General features: G+C 51.8%; 2 protein-coding genes across 10 annotated transcripts in view; both read right to left on the bottom strand.

Annotated features, from left to right (window-relative positions):
• Window positions 1–228: 228 nt before the first annotated feature.
• FEZF2 (FEZ family zinc finger 2) lies at window positions 229–2,203 on the bottom strand. Its single transcript, XM_075095793.1, has 4 exons — window positions 1,406–2,203; window positions 1,178–1,312; window positions 953–1,085; window positions 229–497 (listed from the first exon to the last, which is right to left on the bottom strand). The coding sequence occupies exons 1-4, from the start codon at window positions 2,201–2,203 to the stop codon at window positions 229–231; spliced, it is 1,335 nt and encodes a 444-aa protein (XP_074951894.1).
• A 10,536-nt stretch (window positions 2,204–12,739) lies between these two features.
• CADPS (calcium dependent secretion activator) overlaps window positions 12,740–16,948 on the bottom strand; it is a 225,979-nt gene continuing 221,770 nt past the window's right edge. For all 9 annotated transcript variants that reach the window (XM_075095783.1, XM_075095787.1, XM_075095784.1 and 6 more), the window contains 2 exons: window positions 16,420–16,524; window positions 12,740–14,643 (listed from right to left, as the gene is read on the bottom strand). In XM_075095783.1, coding sequence (XP_074951884.1) covers window positions 14,464–14,643; window positions 16,420–16,524 — 285 coding nt within the window. In that variant the 3' untranslated portion in view covers window positions 12,740–14,463. The remainder of the gene's footprint in view (window positions 14,644–16,419; window positions 16,525–16,948) is intronic.

The raw sequence follows: 16,948 nt of genomic DNA, 5'->3' as shown, positions 1-16,948 counted from the left end.
ATAAAGAGCGCTGTCCTGGCGGGGGGTGGCCAGCCCGGCCCCTCCCGGCCCGCTCCGGCGGCGCAACGCGCCCTTAAATAAGATTCCTCTTATATACAAACTGCGGCTCGGGATCGCTTGCTACCGGCGGCTGAGCTCGCTGGGGAACAGACAGAGAAGGAAAGGCTGGTTTGGATAAATAGTGCTGGCCTGGTGGAGCAGGTCCGAGTGGGGTGGTGCGGCGGGCTCTTAGCTCTGCCCGCTGCGCCCCGGCTCCCGCGGCGGCGGCGGCGGCGGAGCAGCGCTGGAGACGCTGTCGTGCAACTTTCGGACGTGCTTCTTTAAATCAAAGTTTCTGCAAAATCCTTTCCCGCAAGTGACGCACGTAAAGGGCTTCTTGTCGTTGTGGGTGTGCATGTGGAAAGTCAAGTTATAGATCTGGTGGAAGGCTTTGTTGCAAATAGTGCACTTATACTGCTTCTCTCCGCTGTGGGTCAGCTTGTGGTTCTTGTAGTTGCCTGAGAGAGAGGAAAAATGTGGAAAAGGGGGTTACCCGAGAGTGCCCAGGCCGCCTGGCGCACAGGTAGGGCAGGACAGGGGTGCGGGGGGGCTTTTAGGAAGCGTCTCCCCCCGCGCCCCCGTCCCACACGTCAAACCCGGTCCCGTCACGGCGGAGCAGCGCGCAAGTGGCACGGCACAAATGAGAGGCAGGGTCAGCCCGGTGACCCGCGGCAAACTGAGGGCTCGGGATTAGGACCCAGGCCCGGCACATCTCATTTAAAAAGCATTTAGGGAGAAAGAACAGCCAGCAGACCCCGGCGATACGGCCCGGCTTAGAGGGAAGGTAATTGGGAGCGGCGGCGGCTCTGCCCGCGTCCCTCTCTCTCCCTCTCCCCCAGCCGGGCTGGGCTCGCCGCGTTTAATCCCCGCTAATGATGGGCGAGGGGCCGCGGGGGCTCCCGGCCCGGCTCACCTTTCTGGTGGAAGCCCTTGCCGCAGAACTCGCAGACGAAGGGCTTGTAGCCGGCGTGGATGCGGATGTGGGTGTTGAGCGTGGAGCTCCTGTTGAACGCCTTCCCGCACTGGTTGCACTTGTGGGGTTTCTCCTGCACCGGGGGGGCGAGAGGCCCATCAGGGGGGGCTGCGGGGAAAGGGGGGGAAGCCGCCGCCTCCCGCACCCCGCCTGCCCCCCACCTACCTGGGTGTGGATGATTTTGTGCCGGCACAGGGTACTGGCCTGGCGGAAGCCCTTCCCGCAGACCTTGCACACGAAGGGCCTGGCCCCCGTGTGCACCGGCATGTGGCGGGTGAGGTTGTAGTGTGCGTTGAACACCTGCGGGGAAGCGCCGGGAAGGCGAGGTCAGGCACGGCGGGGCCGCCGCCGCCCACCCCATCCCCATCATCCCCATCCCGGCGCCCCCCTTACCTTGCCGCAGACCTCGCAGGTGAAGTTTTTGGGCTTGCCCTCCGTCGCGCCGCCGCCGCCGCCCCCCCCGAGCTTGGCGTGGCCCTTGGGGGGGCCGCCGCGCTCCGCCGCCGCCGCCTCCTTCATCACCTGGTCCAGGTGTCCCGGCAGTCGCTCCTTGTGGGCGAAGGGTGGCGGCGGCGGCAGCTTCTCGGCCGCCAACCCCGCCAGTTTGGCGTTTTCCAGCAGGAAAAGCTTCTGGTGGGCCGAGAGCCCCCCCGCCGGCGGGGCGCCCAGCAGGCCGGCGGGGAAGAGCTGTCCATGCAGGATGTCGGCCGGGTGGTACGCGGCGTCCAGGTAGTTGAAGTAGTAGAGGGAGCGGGGGGCGGCCGGCACGGCCCCCGCTTGGTGGATGACCTGCGGTTTGATGAGCCGGCCGCTGGGCTGACCCAGGGCGAGCTCTGCCTTGCAGCACACGCCGCAGTTGGCTTTGCAAAGCCCCGCGCCGCCCCGCAGGCTGCTCTTCCACAGCTCCGAGTAGTTGAGGAGAGTCTTGGAGGGCACCTCGTAGCCCAGCGGCGGGATGGGGATCACGCAAGGCAGGGGCGAGCACAGGCTTAGCGGCTTCTTGCCCGCCTCCGGCTCCGGCCCCGGCCCGCCGTGCCTCTGCTCGAAGGCTGGCTTGGGCTCCGACGTCTTGGCCATGATCCGCTCGATGGAGAAGGCCAGGGTCTTGGAAGGGTTAGAGGCGGCGGCCCTGCCGTCGTGCCGAGAACAGGAGGAAGGCATGACCGTCTCCAGCGACCCCGAGCTCGCCATGTCGCTCCGCCGTGCGGGAACTTGGTGTGAGCAGCGACTCGCTCCCGCTCTCGGCTCTGCATTCCAGAAAAGCCAGGAGACAAATCAATTTAATAAGCACCTTGTTCTCCCCCCCCACCCCACCCCCCCAACCGGCACCCCCCTCCCTATTTACATTCAAATGAACATATCCAAGAACAATGGCACGTAGGGTACCAGATTACTGCTCATTAAGCGGAACACGCTAAAGTAACATGCAAGCTAGACCTTGTTAGTATTAAAAAAGAAAAAAAAAAAGGAAGAAAAAGGAAAACCTCCCCCAGCCCAGTGCCGCCCAGCCCCAGCGATGGCCGCGGTCCGGGAGCCGGGGGGGCAGGGGCGGGGGGCACGGCGGGGCTCGCCCTGGGACCGCTTACCTTTGCCCAGCGCCGGCGAGACTCATCCAAGCAGCTCGGTGTGGCCACAGTCACATTTTGATAGCAAACATCTTCCTAAGCGTCAGATCACGGTCTCGTACATTTAAAGCTGACATCACATGAAGTCACTTCGAGCAGAATGACATGGGGATGCCACCATGGATCTTCCCCGAGCCGAGGCGCCGGGCTGGAGCGCGGTGGGTTGGGGCAGAGAGAGGAAGAGAACCCCCCCTCCCTCCACGCACAATTTCCTTCCAGTTTAAGACGCACAAATCGCTCGTGTGCGAGCTGGGTTTTTTCCTCTCTCTCTCCCTTCTTAAAAAGCAACTTGCAAAGCAGAGGAATCGTTTTGCATGTGGCAAATTAGAAGGCAAGTGCGATTCACAAGTTGGGTGGAAAAGAGTGCTCCAGTTCTTGCTGGGGTTAGAAGAGCCACTCCGAGTGAGCGTGAGGGTTTTTTTTTCTTCTTCTTTTTTTTTTTTTTTAAGAAGGGGGAGATTTTTTTTTTGCTGAAGCAACTACCACGCAACCATGCTCGAGTTATTTTGGCAACCCATCTGCAATCAGCTCCGTTGCAACCGAGCTGGAAGATAATTAATAAATTGTCACTTATCTGCGAGCCTCCCCAGCATGTATAAATTAATAGCCAGCCCATTAATTAGGACGGTGTATTAATGTTAATTAAACTAAGTTTAATTCCACCCCCCTCCCCTCTCAGGGTAGCTGGTGATTAGCCTTAAATAAACGCGGAGGGAGTCGAGTCCAGGGCTGGGTTTTCGCTGCTTTTTTTAAAAAGAAAAAAAAAAGGCAAAAAAAAAAAAAAAAGAAAAGCACCCGTGCGCTGCGAACGGGAGTTTTGGGAATTGTCACCCCGAAAGGTGCCCGCTCTCCTGGGGGGCAGCCGGGCTGCTCCCCTTTCCCCTTCTAGCCCTGGTCCTGCCCCTCACCCCCCACCCAAAAAAAAAAAAAAAAAAAAAAAAAAAAAAAAAGGCGACGCTACGTTATAGCGCCTGAGTGCCGGGGTTTCTTCCCTTCCTCTCGCTAATTAAAACGACTTGGTGCGGGAGGGGAGGATTTGCAGAACCCTCGGACGCGAGGACGCGGTAATTGCGAGAGCCCCGAGCCCACCTGGTTTTGGGGGGCCCGGCGGCAGCGGCAGCACCTCCCCGCGCCCCCAGCAGCCGGCCCGGCCCTCGCCGCGGCTATTCAGCCCAACCAATTTCCCCCCAGCGATTCAGGGCGCTCAATTCTCTTTCACTTGTAGCCACTATAGCGCTGCGTGGAACCTGGTTTTGTGTGTTTCTAAAATAAAGGGGAGGATTATCCGGGGGAGGGGGGAAGAGCGAAGGGTTTAGATTGAGCCTGGTCAGAGGTAAAGCAAGCAATGGAAAGGCCCCTATATATATATATATAATTTTTTTCCGCCTCCCTAGCACGCCTAAGAAAGTTTAGAGGAATTCGGGGGTTTTGTGCGGCGGTGACAAAGCCGCGCCTCCTCTCCCCGCCGGGGCAGCTCGCTGCCGCCTGTTTGCAGACAGGCTTTTTCACCTGCGAACCACAACACGCTCCAGAAACAAACTTTTAAAGCGGCGGCGGCCCCGGGCGGGCGGAGGGGAGCGGGGGCTGTGCTCGGGGCCGGGGGGGACACCCCGCCTCGGGATGGGGGGGGGGTCTGGGGCACCCTCTTTGGCCGCAGCATCAGGTGCCGGCGTCCCCCCGGCCCTGCCCGCTCCATCCTCCCCGCCTGCTCTGACGGGTCAGCGCGCAAGAGAGGGAGGAAACCGCCCCGCTTTTCCTTTTTGTATTTTGGTGGGGTGGGACGGGACCGCGGAGAGCTACGTGCACCGGCACAAGCCGCGTCCGGTGGTCGGGCTGTGGGAGCGCCCGGCTGAGTCCCGGGGAGCTGAGCCTAGCAAAGCCGAGCCGAGCCTAGCCCGCGCCTCCGCCAGGCAGCGAGCAGGCGGCGGCTGGGCTCCGCTCGCTCCTGGGGCTCGCCGGCTTTAGCAAAGTATTTAATTAGCCTCCACAAACTTCTTTTCCTCGCCCGCAGATTATACTGAGTGGAGGGTTGGGAACTATTTTACACCTTGCCACTCACATGTTAATTAATCTCTATCTAACCCTAATTGCAGTTTATTCAAGCACCGCTCAACAGCTCACCCACACAATAAACACTGGGGCTGCTTTTATCCATATTACTCCCCGCTCACACGTTGAGTAATTAACTCCAGTACCAACTAATAGTGCAAACAAATATTTTCTGTAAACGAGATGATTTCGGGCAGGATAAAAGAGGGCTGCGGAGCCGGAGCCGGGCGCTCGCTGCCAGCTTTCCCTCGCTGCCCTCGTCCTTGCTGGGGTGTTTTCTGGCCCAGGCCGGTCGGTCTGTCTGTGTCTCCCTGGCCGAGGGGAGGGCTGCCGGCCCGCCGCCCCACACCCACCGCCCCGCTCGGGGCAGCGGGGCCCGCAGGCCTCGGCGCTCCCGGGGACGAGGAGCGGAGCCTGAGGCCCGGTACGGGCCCCGGGCCGTGCCGCTGCCTCCGGGCCGGCGAGGAGCCGGGGTACCGCCCGCCTTGTGCATCAGTGCTCTGGGACCCCGGCTAAGACCCGGGCATCGCAGCTCAGGATTTTAATTGAAATCGCAGGTTTAGGCACAGCTGGAGGCCGTCTCCATCGATTCGACTTCTGCTGTTTCGGAGAACATATTGCAAATGACTGACTTTGAGCCAGCTGCCCCAGCCACGCCGCCCTGCCTTCGCCCCAGCTCCGCACCGGCGGGGCTCTACGGGGCTTTGGGGGACCGAGGGGGTCAGCCCGGCTTTGGGGGGCAGGAGCGGCTGCACGTCGGGCGGGCTGCGGGATCCCGCCTCGGCGCCGCTTTCTGCCTGGCCCGTGGGAGCTGTTCTCCCGTGGGGTTTTAATCCACACCCCCCTCCCCCTCCATCCCACCCCCGGCGTTCGGAGGGGGGAAACGGTTTGCGGGTCTTTCTCTGGAAGGCGCCCGCCGCAAAGCCTCTCGCAAGGCAGACGCGATCGCTCCTGCGGTTATTTTTGCGCCGCTGCCCCCCGCCACCCCCAGAAGAACGACCGCGGGGCGGGCCGGGCGGGCCGCGCCGGTCCCCGCGGGGAACTCGCGGGCTCGCCTAACGCCTCCTCTCATCGCCCGCTCCCCTACGCCCCCGGCAGCCCCGGTCCCGAGCGCTCCCCCCCCGTCCCCTGACATCGAAACCCGGCGGAGGTTCCCCTTTTGCCCCCCGACAACCAGTCCCACGGGGCGAGGGGCTCCCACGGGTGGGTCCCGGTCGGGCGGGGGGCGCAGGGTCCCGCAGGCCCGGCCCGGCTGCTCAGCGCGGAGCATTTCTGCTCCGCTGGAAGATAACTTAGGATCCTCCTAGTTATTCAACTTGGCAGCTGCTTAAACTCCACAGTGGAAGCTGCCGAAAGTTATTAGCATTATGCTTCGATCTCTCTGAAATGGTGGCTTTGATTTCTATGCTGCTTTGCTTTTTATATGTCTTTTTAAAAATACTTTTTATTTTTTTAGTACCAGAAGGTGATGGACAAGCAGGCAAGCCACCAGCCCAGGCAATTAGGATGGGGCTGCCTTTTGTGAGCCAGGGATGGGATGGTGGTGGGGGGAAGCAGCTTCTGGTGCGGCTGGGAGGAGAGCTGGGCTGGGGCTGCCCGGGCCCTGGCCCTGCTGCTCTGGGTTTGGGTCTGGCTTGGTACAAGGCAGCAATTATACCCTCAGAGCACTGCCCGGGGATGGCCCCAAGGTGTTTGGTTTGCAGAGGTCAAAGACAGACACTTTTTGGACAAATTAGCAAGCAATGAATGGGGAAATCAGGATAGCAAAGTTTGTGGCTGGGGTGAAGAGCGGGTTGTTACCCATTTGACTGCTTCCCCTTACTCCTTTGAAACTATAGTGTCTCATGTAACAGGAGCAGTACCAATGCCTCAGCCCCTACGGGCAGTCCCCCTCATCCTGCAGGGCCCTTAGGGTCGGTGAAGTGACCCCACTGCTGTGTCACCCAGCGGGGACTGCTGTGGCTGTGCATGGGGCAGGGCATGGCCAGGCCACCTTGCCTGGAGCAGAGGTGTTGAGTCCCTCCAGACCATTTTTTCAGCCTGCTCATGTACACATCACTGCGTATACATAGGCAGATAATTTTAATTTCTTTTATTTAGTTTTTTTTTTTTCCCCGTGATGAGACACTACTGGGGAGGTAGGTTTTGGAGCACTGCATGGGTCCCACAGCAAGTCCCATTAGTGGGATTTCAGAAGCTACTGGCCCAGAGTCCTTGCTTGGCTGTGCTGGTCGACTTTGTCAGTTGTGGCAGGGGTAACCTTGACATTTTTAACCTGAGTCTAATTTTAAGAGCCAGTATCTGACCTGCTCCTAAAGCTGTTTGAAATCTAGCCCTGCTGCAAAGCAACCGGCGGGGCACAGTGGCAGGAGCTGCACAGAGTGCCTCGATGGCAATCAAACTGGCTTATGTAATTCTAAAAATGGCAACTCTTTACTTGCCACATCTCTTTCTGTCTATGCGGAGAGTCCTGCAGAGCTGCCAAACAGAAGCAATTGAATGAACTCTTTTCTCGGCTCATTCCTCCTTCCGCAGCTCGGAGAAAGTGAGCCAGAGCCTATTCTAGTTTGCCTGTCAACAGGAATGGTAACTAACAGCTCGATCCCAGCCAGGCTTTATGCCCCAAAAACACTGCCTGCCTGTGAGGAGTGGAGTGAGACATCACGGGTGAAGTCTAGTTCCTGGTGCGAGACTGGTCTGGCCCAGGAGGCAATCAAGGAGTCAGTGGACTCCACATCATGTCCGAAGCCAACCCAGCCAGGAAGGCAAGCAAGAAATTGTTGAAGGGGTGAGCTGCTGTTCTCCATCCTCATTGTCGGAAAGTCATTCTTCACGTTGCAGTAATGGAGCAATGCTGCATTTCATTTCTGAAGGCTGAGACTGGAAGCTGTCCCTTCCTAATGTTTTGAAATATTGTACCTTTTTGTTTTGAAAGGGTGGGAGCTTTTAAATTTTTCTGGTTTTGTGGGTTTTTTCCCCCTTATTTTCTATTTAGGAGAAAAGGTGGGAGGAAGTAGAGAAGGAGAATATAATGGGGGGATGGCCTTGTTCTCACTTTCCTACTGAAAACGTTTCATAAAAAAGGAGCAAAAAGCAGTGAAAATGGGTAGAAGCCCAGTTCAGTTTTGTGTTCCTATTCTTCCTTTTCTGCTTGAAAGAAGGATGGCCAAAAAAATAAGTGGGACAAACTCCACATGTTTTGAATTATTCTCCCCTTAATGAGATAGAAAAACATCTCATTTTTAAAATTACTTGCTTTTGCTATTGAAAAAAAGATTAAATAGAGTAAGAAGCTTTCCAAAGCCAGTCTTTCCACCGTCTTTTTGCAACTCACTCCTCACTCAGTGTTGACCAGCTTTTTTGGCTATGCCACGTTATGTTGTTGGTATTTGCCCTTGTTTGAACCGTTGTCCCAGATGTCTTCATGCGCTGCAGAGCAGGACTCCACGGGCTGTGACGTCCCAAGGCGACAGCGGACGGCAGCACGTTACCCCCTTCCTCCAGGCCACACAGGACCCACTGGGCTGCGGCATCCTTGTCCGTGGTGGTGGTGGCTGAGTTGGAGAGAGCCTGGCAGGACCCCCAGGCTGACTGGTGAAACTGCTGCTTTGCCACTTGGGTGCAAGAAAAGTGCCAGTTTCACCCCAGAAGATGTGATCTAGCAGAACCAGTAAAAATCCCCTGAACAATCCGAGCCCAAACTGAAAATCCAGACCTTGTTATTGCAGGAAAAATCTTATATGCACGACCCAAGTATTCCCTGAATGTTCAAGAACACCCACAAATTCTGTAAAAATAGCTGATAATTTATTTATTTGATTTAATTATGAGACTAGCTTGTGATTTTGGGGTGGGGGAGGGGGTGGGGCTGAAGTTGGTTATGCTGAAAAACCAATTTAGAGAAAAGCCCAGGCGAGTCATCAGCTCTGGGGAGCAGTGGAGCTGCTTAGGCTCTTCCTCATGAAACACAGAGCATTGCAGAATCCACCAAGGGCTCTGAGACTTCTCGGGTGAGGAAGCCCCCACCAGGCCTATAGGCCTTTGGCCCCGCAGTCCATGGATGAGACTGGTGTCCCACAGCCATGGCCAGTGTGTGTCGGAGGGACTGCTTACACACCTGGGTTGACCAGGGGTATAGCTGTTGTGAGCATTAGCTGCCCGTCAGCAGGTTGTCCTTCCCATCCCCATTGGGCCCTGCCGCCAGGTGACCCCCAGCACTGGGGAACATGGCTATGGGCCATGTTCCTGTCCATTACATGAGGGTCCAGATGGGCTTGGAGTCTGCTGTGTGTTCTGCCTCTGATGTACAAACCAAACCTGCAATCTTTGCTGGTTTAGCTGGATAGAAAAAAACCCTTCCCTGTTATCAGAGTTTTCCACCACATTCACTTCAAGCCTTTGAGCTATTTCCCTCTGCCTTCGTATCTTCCAGCGCGTGCCTCTCCTCTCCAGCTGACAGCCTGGGACAGCCCCCCAAGATCAGCTGCTTGTGGAGGGCTCTCTGCCGAAAGCGGTCCTAAACGGCGTGGCCTTTGTTCCCCCCAGCTGTCGTATCCTCCAGGATCTGCAACAAGTCCTCATTTTACAGACCCCGTCTTGTCAGTCCCCAGTCTGATCTGACCACCTGGTTTGTTTTTGAATCGAGCACTTGAGTCATAACATTTCTGTTTATTTCAACAACTGTATTCCTTGCATAGGAAATGAGCCAAGATGGTCTAAGGCGGGGAGAGCGAAGCATGTCGTGGTTGTAATTGCTTTTGCTCTCCCAATATCAAATTTTACAGTATAATCAAAATCTTATTTTTGTACTACTGGACTCTGTTATTGACTTAATCTTCTTAAGTGCTCCTATTATTCCAGTGATTTCATTGTTGCATGTTGATTTTAATCTTTTGATCTCCATATTAGCTACTGCCTGCAACTAATTTGTTGCTCAGTGTTTTTCTTTGTTTTGACCTGTGAGGCATTTTCCTCATGGCACACAACTCTGCTGGCAGATTGCATATAATCTCTGCACTTTTTTTCTCCCATATTTTGCATAGTTACAACAAATGTAGATTTACAACTTGAAATGGAATATGCATCTTTTAGAAAGGCTGAGGAAAAATATCTCTTCAGGTTTAGCTCAAGAACCTAAACGTGCTTGAATAAAGGAAATACAGCTGAACATGGCTCACTGGAGAGGGGTGTCACGCAGGCGTTTTAGTCTGACATGTTCAGAACGGGTGGCAACTGCTGTAATTGTAAGTTATATGCAATCAGGGGTCAAAGAGTTTCTGAAAGCATTGCTAGACCTAAGATGAAGAAGGCTGGTTTTGTGAATGGCTTAAGGGACTCTCCCAGCTGGACTGGGCTTGATGCAGCAGTGGCTCTGTTGGATCGTGACACCACGGAGCGGCTTTTTGAACAAGCGTTGGTGACGGTGGTGGTAGTGCAGAGCTGGGAACTTCACAAAGTGCAGAAGTTGAAGTATGGCTCAGCTGCAGTTTGGTTGGCCATTAGATGAGTGCTTTTTCCCTTGGTAGTTGATAGTTTAACCTAGGCTGATTTATAGGGCACTTTGCTTTTTCTTTTTAAGCTTAGAGAAGTAATTTTTGCCTTAGGTTTGCTGTGACTTTTTTTGAAAAGAACACAACCTAAACATTGACAAAATCATCTTTGCTTTGCTGCATGCCTGTTTATGCTTCTGAACACAAATTGTCTTCTAATATTTTTGACGTTTTGGTCACTAGAGAGGCAGAAAAGCAATTTCTAAGATGCCTGTGGGCCAGGAGACATGCATTACAGCAGAGGGGAAAGAATCTGTTAGTTGCTGAAATATAAAACAAATTGGATGAACAGCTGCTGACACTTGTCAGTCAAATAGTTGATAGCATTTTCAGTCTCCATGCCACATGCTTTAAGTAAGTCTGTCAAAAAAAGGATATTTTCGCTGGACTTCCCTGTAAATATGAGAGAAGTTTTGGCCTGATCTATCATTTGAAATTTTGCTGGCAGAAGAATGAAAGTTTCCTTTTTCCCCGAAACTGATTGACATAACTGTACTGGCAGATTCTTAATCTAGGTGCAGTTGTACTGGCAGAAAGTCCTTTGACTGTTGGAGCTCGTTCCATCGCAGCAATGGGCTGAAGCGAAACCAGCAGCAGACCTTTGCATGCATCGGCTGGGTTTGCCAGAGTGCTCCCATCCATCAGCAGGGCCTTTTAGATGCTGCCCAAGACGTAGCTTTGCTCTGTGGGAGCCTGAGTCCTGGCCAAAGCGTAGTCTGTGGCCAGGCGGGCTTTACACCCAGGCTGATGTTTTTCAGACAAAACCAAACCATTTTGGTTCGACATTGGTGCAGGACTAACCCAAGCCAGCACTTCTCGCTCCTGGTACCATGGTGCAGCACCCATACAGGAGAGGGTCAGGCTGCCAGCACCCACTTAACCATCTGCAGGGTTAAAGGCAGTGGGGATCAGGGTGCAACAAACCCCTTTGCTCAACCACAGGCTGCAGGCTGTGGAGTGGGAGGTTAAATCCTGCTTTGCAGCATTGCTTGTATGTGAGCTCTTCTCCCCTCTTACCCTAAAGTATGAACCTTAAAGCTCGTCATTTGTGTCCAAGCTCCTTAAAAGTAGTAAGCTGGCTAAAGCTTCATTGTTTTGAATGTGTGGTCAAGCCTGACATATCCTCATGGTTGTTAACAGGGTCTCTGAGGTGCTTTGCTGGGGTTTGAGGGCATGCAAAAAGCTGTCACAGGCTATAGGGTCATCACTAATGACAGACAAACTCAGACAAGGGTGCCCATAACTGCTGTTTCAGGGAGGCACCTATGTGCGTTAGTGATGTGCAGCCAAGGATCATCTCCTGAAGGCTGCGCCCACACTCTTCATTCAAAAAACTGAGCAGGGCTCACTATTTTGAAAGGTGGCAGGTGGAAGTGGGCTGTGTTTTTACCCAATAAATATTTCATGTTAAAGGAAAAAAAAAAAAAAAAGGAGCCAGTTCCAGAGCAGAATCAAGCTGTTTCTTCAGCTCTGCTCTGCCTGACTGGGAGCAGAGCTACAAATTTGGATCTCCCCCAGTGCTCTTTGCTACCAGCCTGGTAACCACGCAGGTAAGGTTTTCCACAGTGCCTCCTCTTGGAGCTATTGCCCTTCATGTAAATGTTTGGGAGAGATGAAGGAGAGGATGAAGTGGGCCTGAGCACAGTATGCATCAGTATGTGTATGGGTCTCAAGTGGATCTCACCCACCTAGAAAGAGGGGACCAGGTGGTGCTTGCAGTTTGTCAGGATGTAGACGGTTTTTGTATGTGCCCCAGTGACAGACCTGCAGAGGCACCTGAACTAGTTTTGGTGGACTCGGTATGGCCTAAACATGCCATTGCTACCTCAGTTCCTCTGGGGATTTACGGCCAAGTATTTGCACAGCTGGAGGATGGGTAAGAAGGGGGAAGAGCTTCCTGTGTCCGTGGCCACAGGGCCACGTTCCTGCCTAAGTCCTCAGAGATGGCTTTTCCTGGCAAGCCTTCCCTCTACCAGCATCATGGAGCAAGACGAAAATGAAGAACAGGTCTGCTGTGCTACAGTCAGGGTTCAAACCTTGTCTATGCCAGTGCATCAGGTGGCTTATCAACATGTAACTGGTGCTAAATGTGCATGCCTACCACCCAGTCCTGAAGTAAATACCCTACCCATGTCCCTGTTCCAAGGGGGGGGTGTATGCAGGTCACCACGGGTAGGTGGGTGTTGAATGTGTACGGCCAGCCAGATGGGGCTGCGGAGCACCTCCAGGGCTAGGTGGTAAACTCTGCCACAGAGGGAGGGGACCCAAAATCCAGCATTACAGGTGAATGTGCTTCAGGGTCTGTAAATATCCCATCCCCAGCTGGGAGCCAACACCCCCTTCGCTGGCTGTTCCCAGAAGTCTCCTCCTCCTCCCAGATGTCCACAGAGTGTCTCATGGCTCTTGGGCACTGGGAGATGGTTTAGTTTAATGGCTCATTTTGTCAGGCAGGTTCCTCCAGGCAGGATGTTTTTTTTGCAACATTTGCCCATCTTTTATTTGTGGGGGGGTGAACATTCGTCCTCATTCCCCAGGGTGGCAACAGGTTGTTGTTCTTGGGGGTGAGGGCACCCGCTCTTCTGCTTCCCTCTCAAATGACTGGAACCTGGGGTCACAGGAGTAATTTTCAGTTTGAATGGGCTGATGGGAGGGAGCGACCGCAAAACCTCTTAGAAAACTCCCAACCTAACATGCTTTCCATCAAACCAGCCTGCTTTTTAATTTCAGCTAGGTGTCTGCCCCGTGCCGTGTGTTTGGAAGTGCGCTGCAGGCTGCTGCAGCTGGCTCCTTTGGAGAGGTTAAAATACCAACTGAGGCCTTTTGGTGGAAGGCAAGTGTCAGGCAAGGCTGATTCCCATGTAACTACAGGGCTGTACCAGAGCAGACCATCAGTTAGACGTCCAGAGACTGATCACAGGACGTAGAGAGCAGATAACAGTGGAAACTGCAGTGGTGACAGCAGGAATGTCCTTGTACCTGGTGAGCAGAGAGTCTGGTGCCCCCCGACCTTTGGGAGCAAATCAGGAAGCCACCTTCTTAATTAATAAACTGTGAAAACACCCATGAGAAAAGAAAACGCCTTTATTCGGGGAGGTGGGGGCTCTTACATCTCAGCTTGTATTTTTTTTTTTCTAAGGCAGACATAAAAAGACTCCATAATTTATTCTTAGGACATCTGAATAGTTATTTATTGAGAAGCCACAGTTCTCACACTTTTACAACTGTCGGCTTGTATAAGGCAAAAAAAAAAAGCAAGATGGATCACTATTTTACACAGAAAGTAAAAGCTCTGGAGGGGGGGACTGATGGACATGCAGTTACTGGTCAAAATGCAATGTACATGACATATATAAAAACCATTGTGAAACAGAGGAATTGTAAATTATGGTTACAATCTACTGAAATAAATATTCAATATATTATTATAAACACATTTGTATAGTCTTAGATTGTAATTAAAGTTGTCTTTGTACATAAACAGTTATTTGAAATTTAAACAAAAAAGTAACATTTAGAGGAGCAAACGTCAACATAAAACAACTGCTTTGGACTTGTAATGTGGCATGATATATCCATAATGATAGGATTAATCTGGTGTGGCAATTAGAATGACTAATCCTTTGGGATGTAGCCTCTATGGAGTTAACTGCATATTGAAGGGAAGAGCCTGGTACATTAAAAAGGATGCAGAATGATTCAAACGGCTGTCTGGGTTTGTTTGTTTTCTGGTTTTTAAACGAACAGAGAGAACAAAAAAAAATCATTTGTAATTGCCTCATTCTTCTTTTAAAAACGAAGCTGGTTTTTTATTAATTTTAAGCAGTTGGCATCCACAGAAGAGAAACAAAGAAATGAAAGGACTCGATTCACTCATCTTCACAACAATTTACCATCAATGTATATACAGTACATTAATGAAGCATTGTTTAAACTTTAGTTATAACAGGGACACACCTAGCATGTTTTCTATGTAGTTTTTTCCATTAACAGTATTAAACAATGGTGCTCCATATTGCTTATGAACATATAGATATGAAATTAGGAAACCGATGAATAAAAGAGAGGTGCTAATCTTATTACCACACAGCTAACATGGCATTTGTATTGGTAAACTTCTCATGGGCATTTAGAGCTGACATAAAAATTCCTAATGTGGCTAACTGAGTTACAGACGAGGTACATGCACGGATACCAGGCGACCCCCAGCCGGTCCTCCGGGCCAGCTTCCCTAGTCGTCCTCTTCATCTTCCTCATCGCTGTCCTTCATGGTGATCCCCTGGAGCCCTCCGCCTTCGCTGACCGACGCCGTGGCCTCCTCTACCGTCAGCCGGTTCCGGATGGTCTCGTAGGTTTTGCTGTTTAAGGTGGAGTCTAGCACACCTTGCAATCGGAAATCCCGGTACGTTTTCTAAAGCGGGGAGAGGCACAGAGGAAGGAGGAGACAGCACAGAGGTCAGGGCCGACACTGGCTCCCCCGCGGCACCACAGCAGTCACCCTGTACCCCCAAGCCTGGAGTTTGGGAACACTAAGGGAAGAACTGGGACACCAGGGAAATCCCCACCCTGGGGATGTTTTGCATCACCCCGGGGCAGTGCAGAGGCTGGGGGGTCGGAGGCTGTCTCTGCCAGGCACTGCTTTGCCAGGGCAGAGGTCCCTCGAGGGTGCCTTGAGCAAGAAACCAGCGCCCTGCGGCTCCAGCCCTGCCTTTGCAGGGCCCGCAGGGTGGCTGGGCTGTGCGGCTGCATGAAGGCTTCAAAGCAGGGGTGTACTGGGGGCTGCTCAGGGGAGCTTTACATGTGGTAGACTGGGGTCTAACAAGACATCGAAGCAATAGATAAGGGCTCTGCTCCAACTGACTTCCTTTGCTTTTGGATGCATTCAGATGCTTGGAACGTCAGTTATTTTTCTTCATGCAGCAGACCGCTTATCGCCCATAACCGCAGATGTGATTACACCTTCCCAGAATGCTCCGTATTAAATAATCCTACCTACAGTATTGGGATTAAATAAACTAAGTCCAGCATACTGGGGAAGACTGTTGATGTACAAACATAAGTACATGGCATGTGTTTCTTAAATCTCTTTCTTCACCTGATTCTGAAATGGGGGTTGTATTTCCATAGTTAGTTACATTTCCCTTGTAATTAGGATTAATATCTCTCATTTGAATTTATGTTTAAAAACTTCTCGCCTCTGTGAGATAAAACTCTGGCCTTTAATTCTGCTCTGTGCTCTGTGTGTATTTACTGTTCCGCTATTTCAGAAAGTCTTTGGATTTGTTGTAGCTGCTTCTGAATGTACTATTGGTATAAATAAAGCACAAGGAAGAAAGCTTTCCTCAGCTAGCTGACAAGTAGAAATAATTTGTCTGTGCCTGTTGTTTTCAGTTATGAAAAGCACATTTAATACATTTCAGTTTTAATTTATTCATGCCTTCAATGTGTTCACTGCACACAAGACCATAAACATTATAAAATACTAGACCAAAAAGCATTAGATAGAACCTAAAATGATCAAAAATATATTTACCCCCTTCTGTGATCTTATTATTTCATGTAAACCACTGCGATTTCACACTGAAATAATTATCATTAGTCCAAGGCACGCACACACACATACACACATACACGTGCACTCAAGGGAAAGAATGTTACTTTCAGGGTATGTTATCTCACCTTTGTGATCTCTTAGAGTTCATTGTAAAAGAAACAACTTCAATTAACTATGAGAACAATCCTCATTTGCATTCTGATGATAATCACAAGCTGTAGCTGGACTTAAATGTTTCTAGTAAAACAGTGTTAAAAACTTTTGGTTTGATTTAACCCATTTTAACACTAGAGTTCATCGGTGCGATCAACACGTTTGTCCGTAAAAAGGCTAATTTTGGTGCGCTTACTGTAGAGGTGGGGTTGCAGAGCAATAGAGTTTCCTTTTTTTTTTGTGCAGTTACTTTGTTCTTATTTGCACACCTGTATTGTGCATCTATATGCATTTCAAGTCCCTGTTTATCCTTTGCTACACGCCATACACACAAGTATCTTGATTTTTAAGAATTTTAATGAACGGCTTAATGTATTTGCCAGCGACAGTTTGCCTAAAAGACCATGCCGCACGCATGCAGGCATACACACACGCTCCATCCAACAGCAAGACAGTAGTAAAAACACATCAGATGATTACCTTTACTATCCTAATGAGAGTTTTCAGTTGATAAATGTGAAGCTGCAGGTCCATGCGGTCTGTCAGCCAGGTGCAGACAACATTCATCGAGCTGGTGTACCATTGCTGCAAGAGAGACAGGACTTCTCCAGCAACCACGTCAGGGCTGCGTGCTGTGCCCTGACTAACACAGGCGGCACCCGGCGTACAGTCAGCACCGACCTTTCCCGCTAGCCAGACTGCTGGTGGGATACGACAGACTTGGAGGGGGAGACAGGCACCTTTTTCTACACACAGACTTTCCGTGCATGAGCATTTAATTTTAATAATAACAACAACAAACTTATTAGGAGGGGTAACGGCCACCAGCAACACCGCAAGATTCTTGTAATCTGATTTTGCCATTGACGGGGCTTGCCAGCACCGGTGCGTGGTTGGCCCGATCCATTTTTTAACCCGTTTCCCCTGCCCCATGAGAGCACAGTCCTGCCTTTAAGTGTGTCAGAACCACACTCAAGCTACTTACCGTCTTGAAATTCACACATAACCA

The sequence above is a fragment of the Phalacrocorax aristotelis genome, chromosome 6, assembly GCF_949628215.1.
Source record: "Phalacrocorax aristotelis chromosome 6, bGulAri2.1, whole genome shotgun sequence".
Taxonomy (NCBI): domain Eukaryota; kingdom Metazoa; phylum Chordata; class Aves; order Suliformes; family Phalacrocoracidae; genus Phalacrocorax; species Phalacrocorax aristotelis.
This window is presented reverse-complemented; position numbering and strand designations above follow the sequence as displayed.

Excerpts from the sequence above, each read along its gene's own strand:
- FEZF2 (XM_075095793.1), bottom strand. The coding sequence starts at position 2,203 with ATGGCGAGCTCGGGGTCGCTGGAGACGGTCATGCCTTCCTCCTGTTCT. Across the intron at positions 1,086-1,177 it reads ACAAAATCATCCACACCCAG|GAGAAACCCCACAAGTGCAA; the intron begins GTAGGTGGGGGG and ends CCCCCGGTGCAG. Across the intron at positions 498-952 it reads CAAGGGCTTCCACCAGAAAG|GCAACTACAAGAACCACAAG; the intron begins GTGAGCCGGGCC and ends CCTCTCTCTCAG.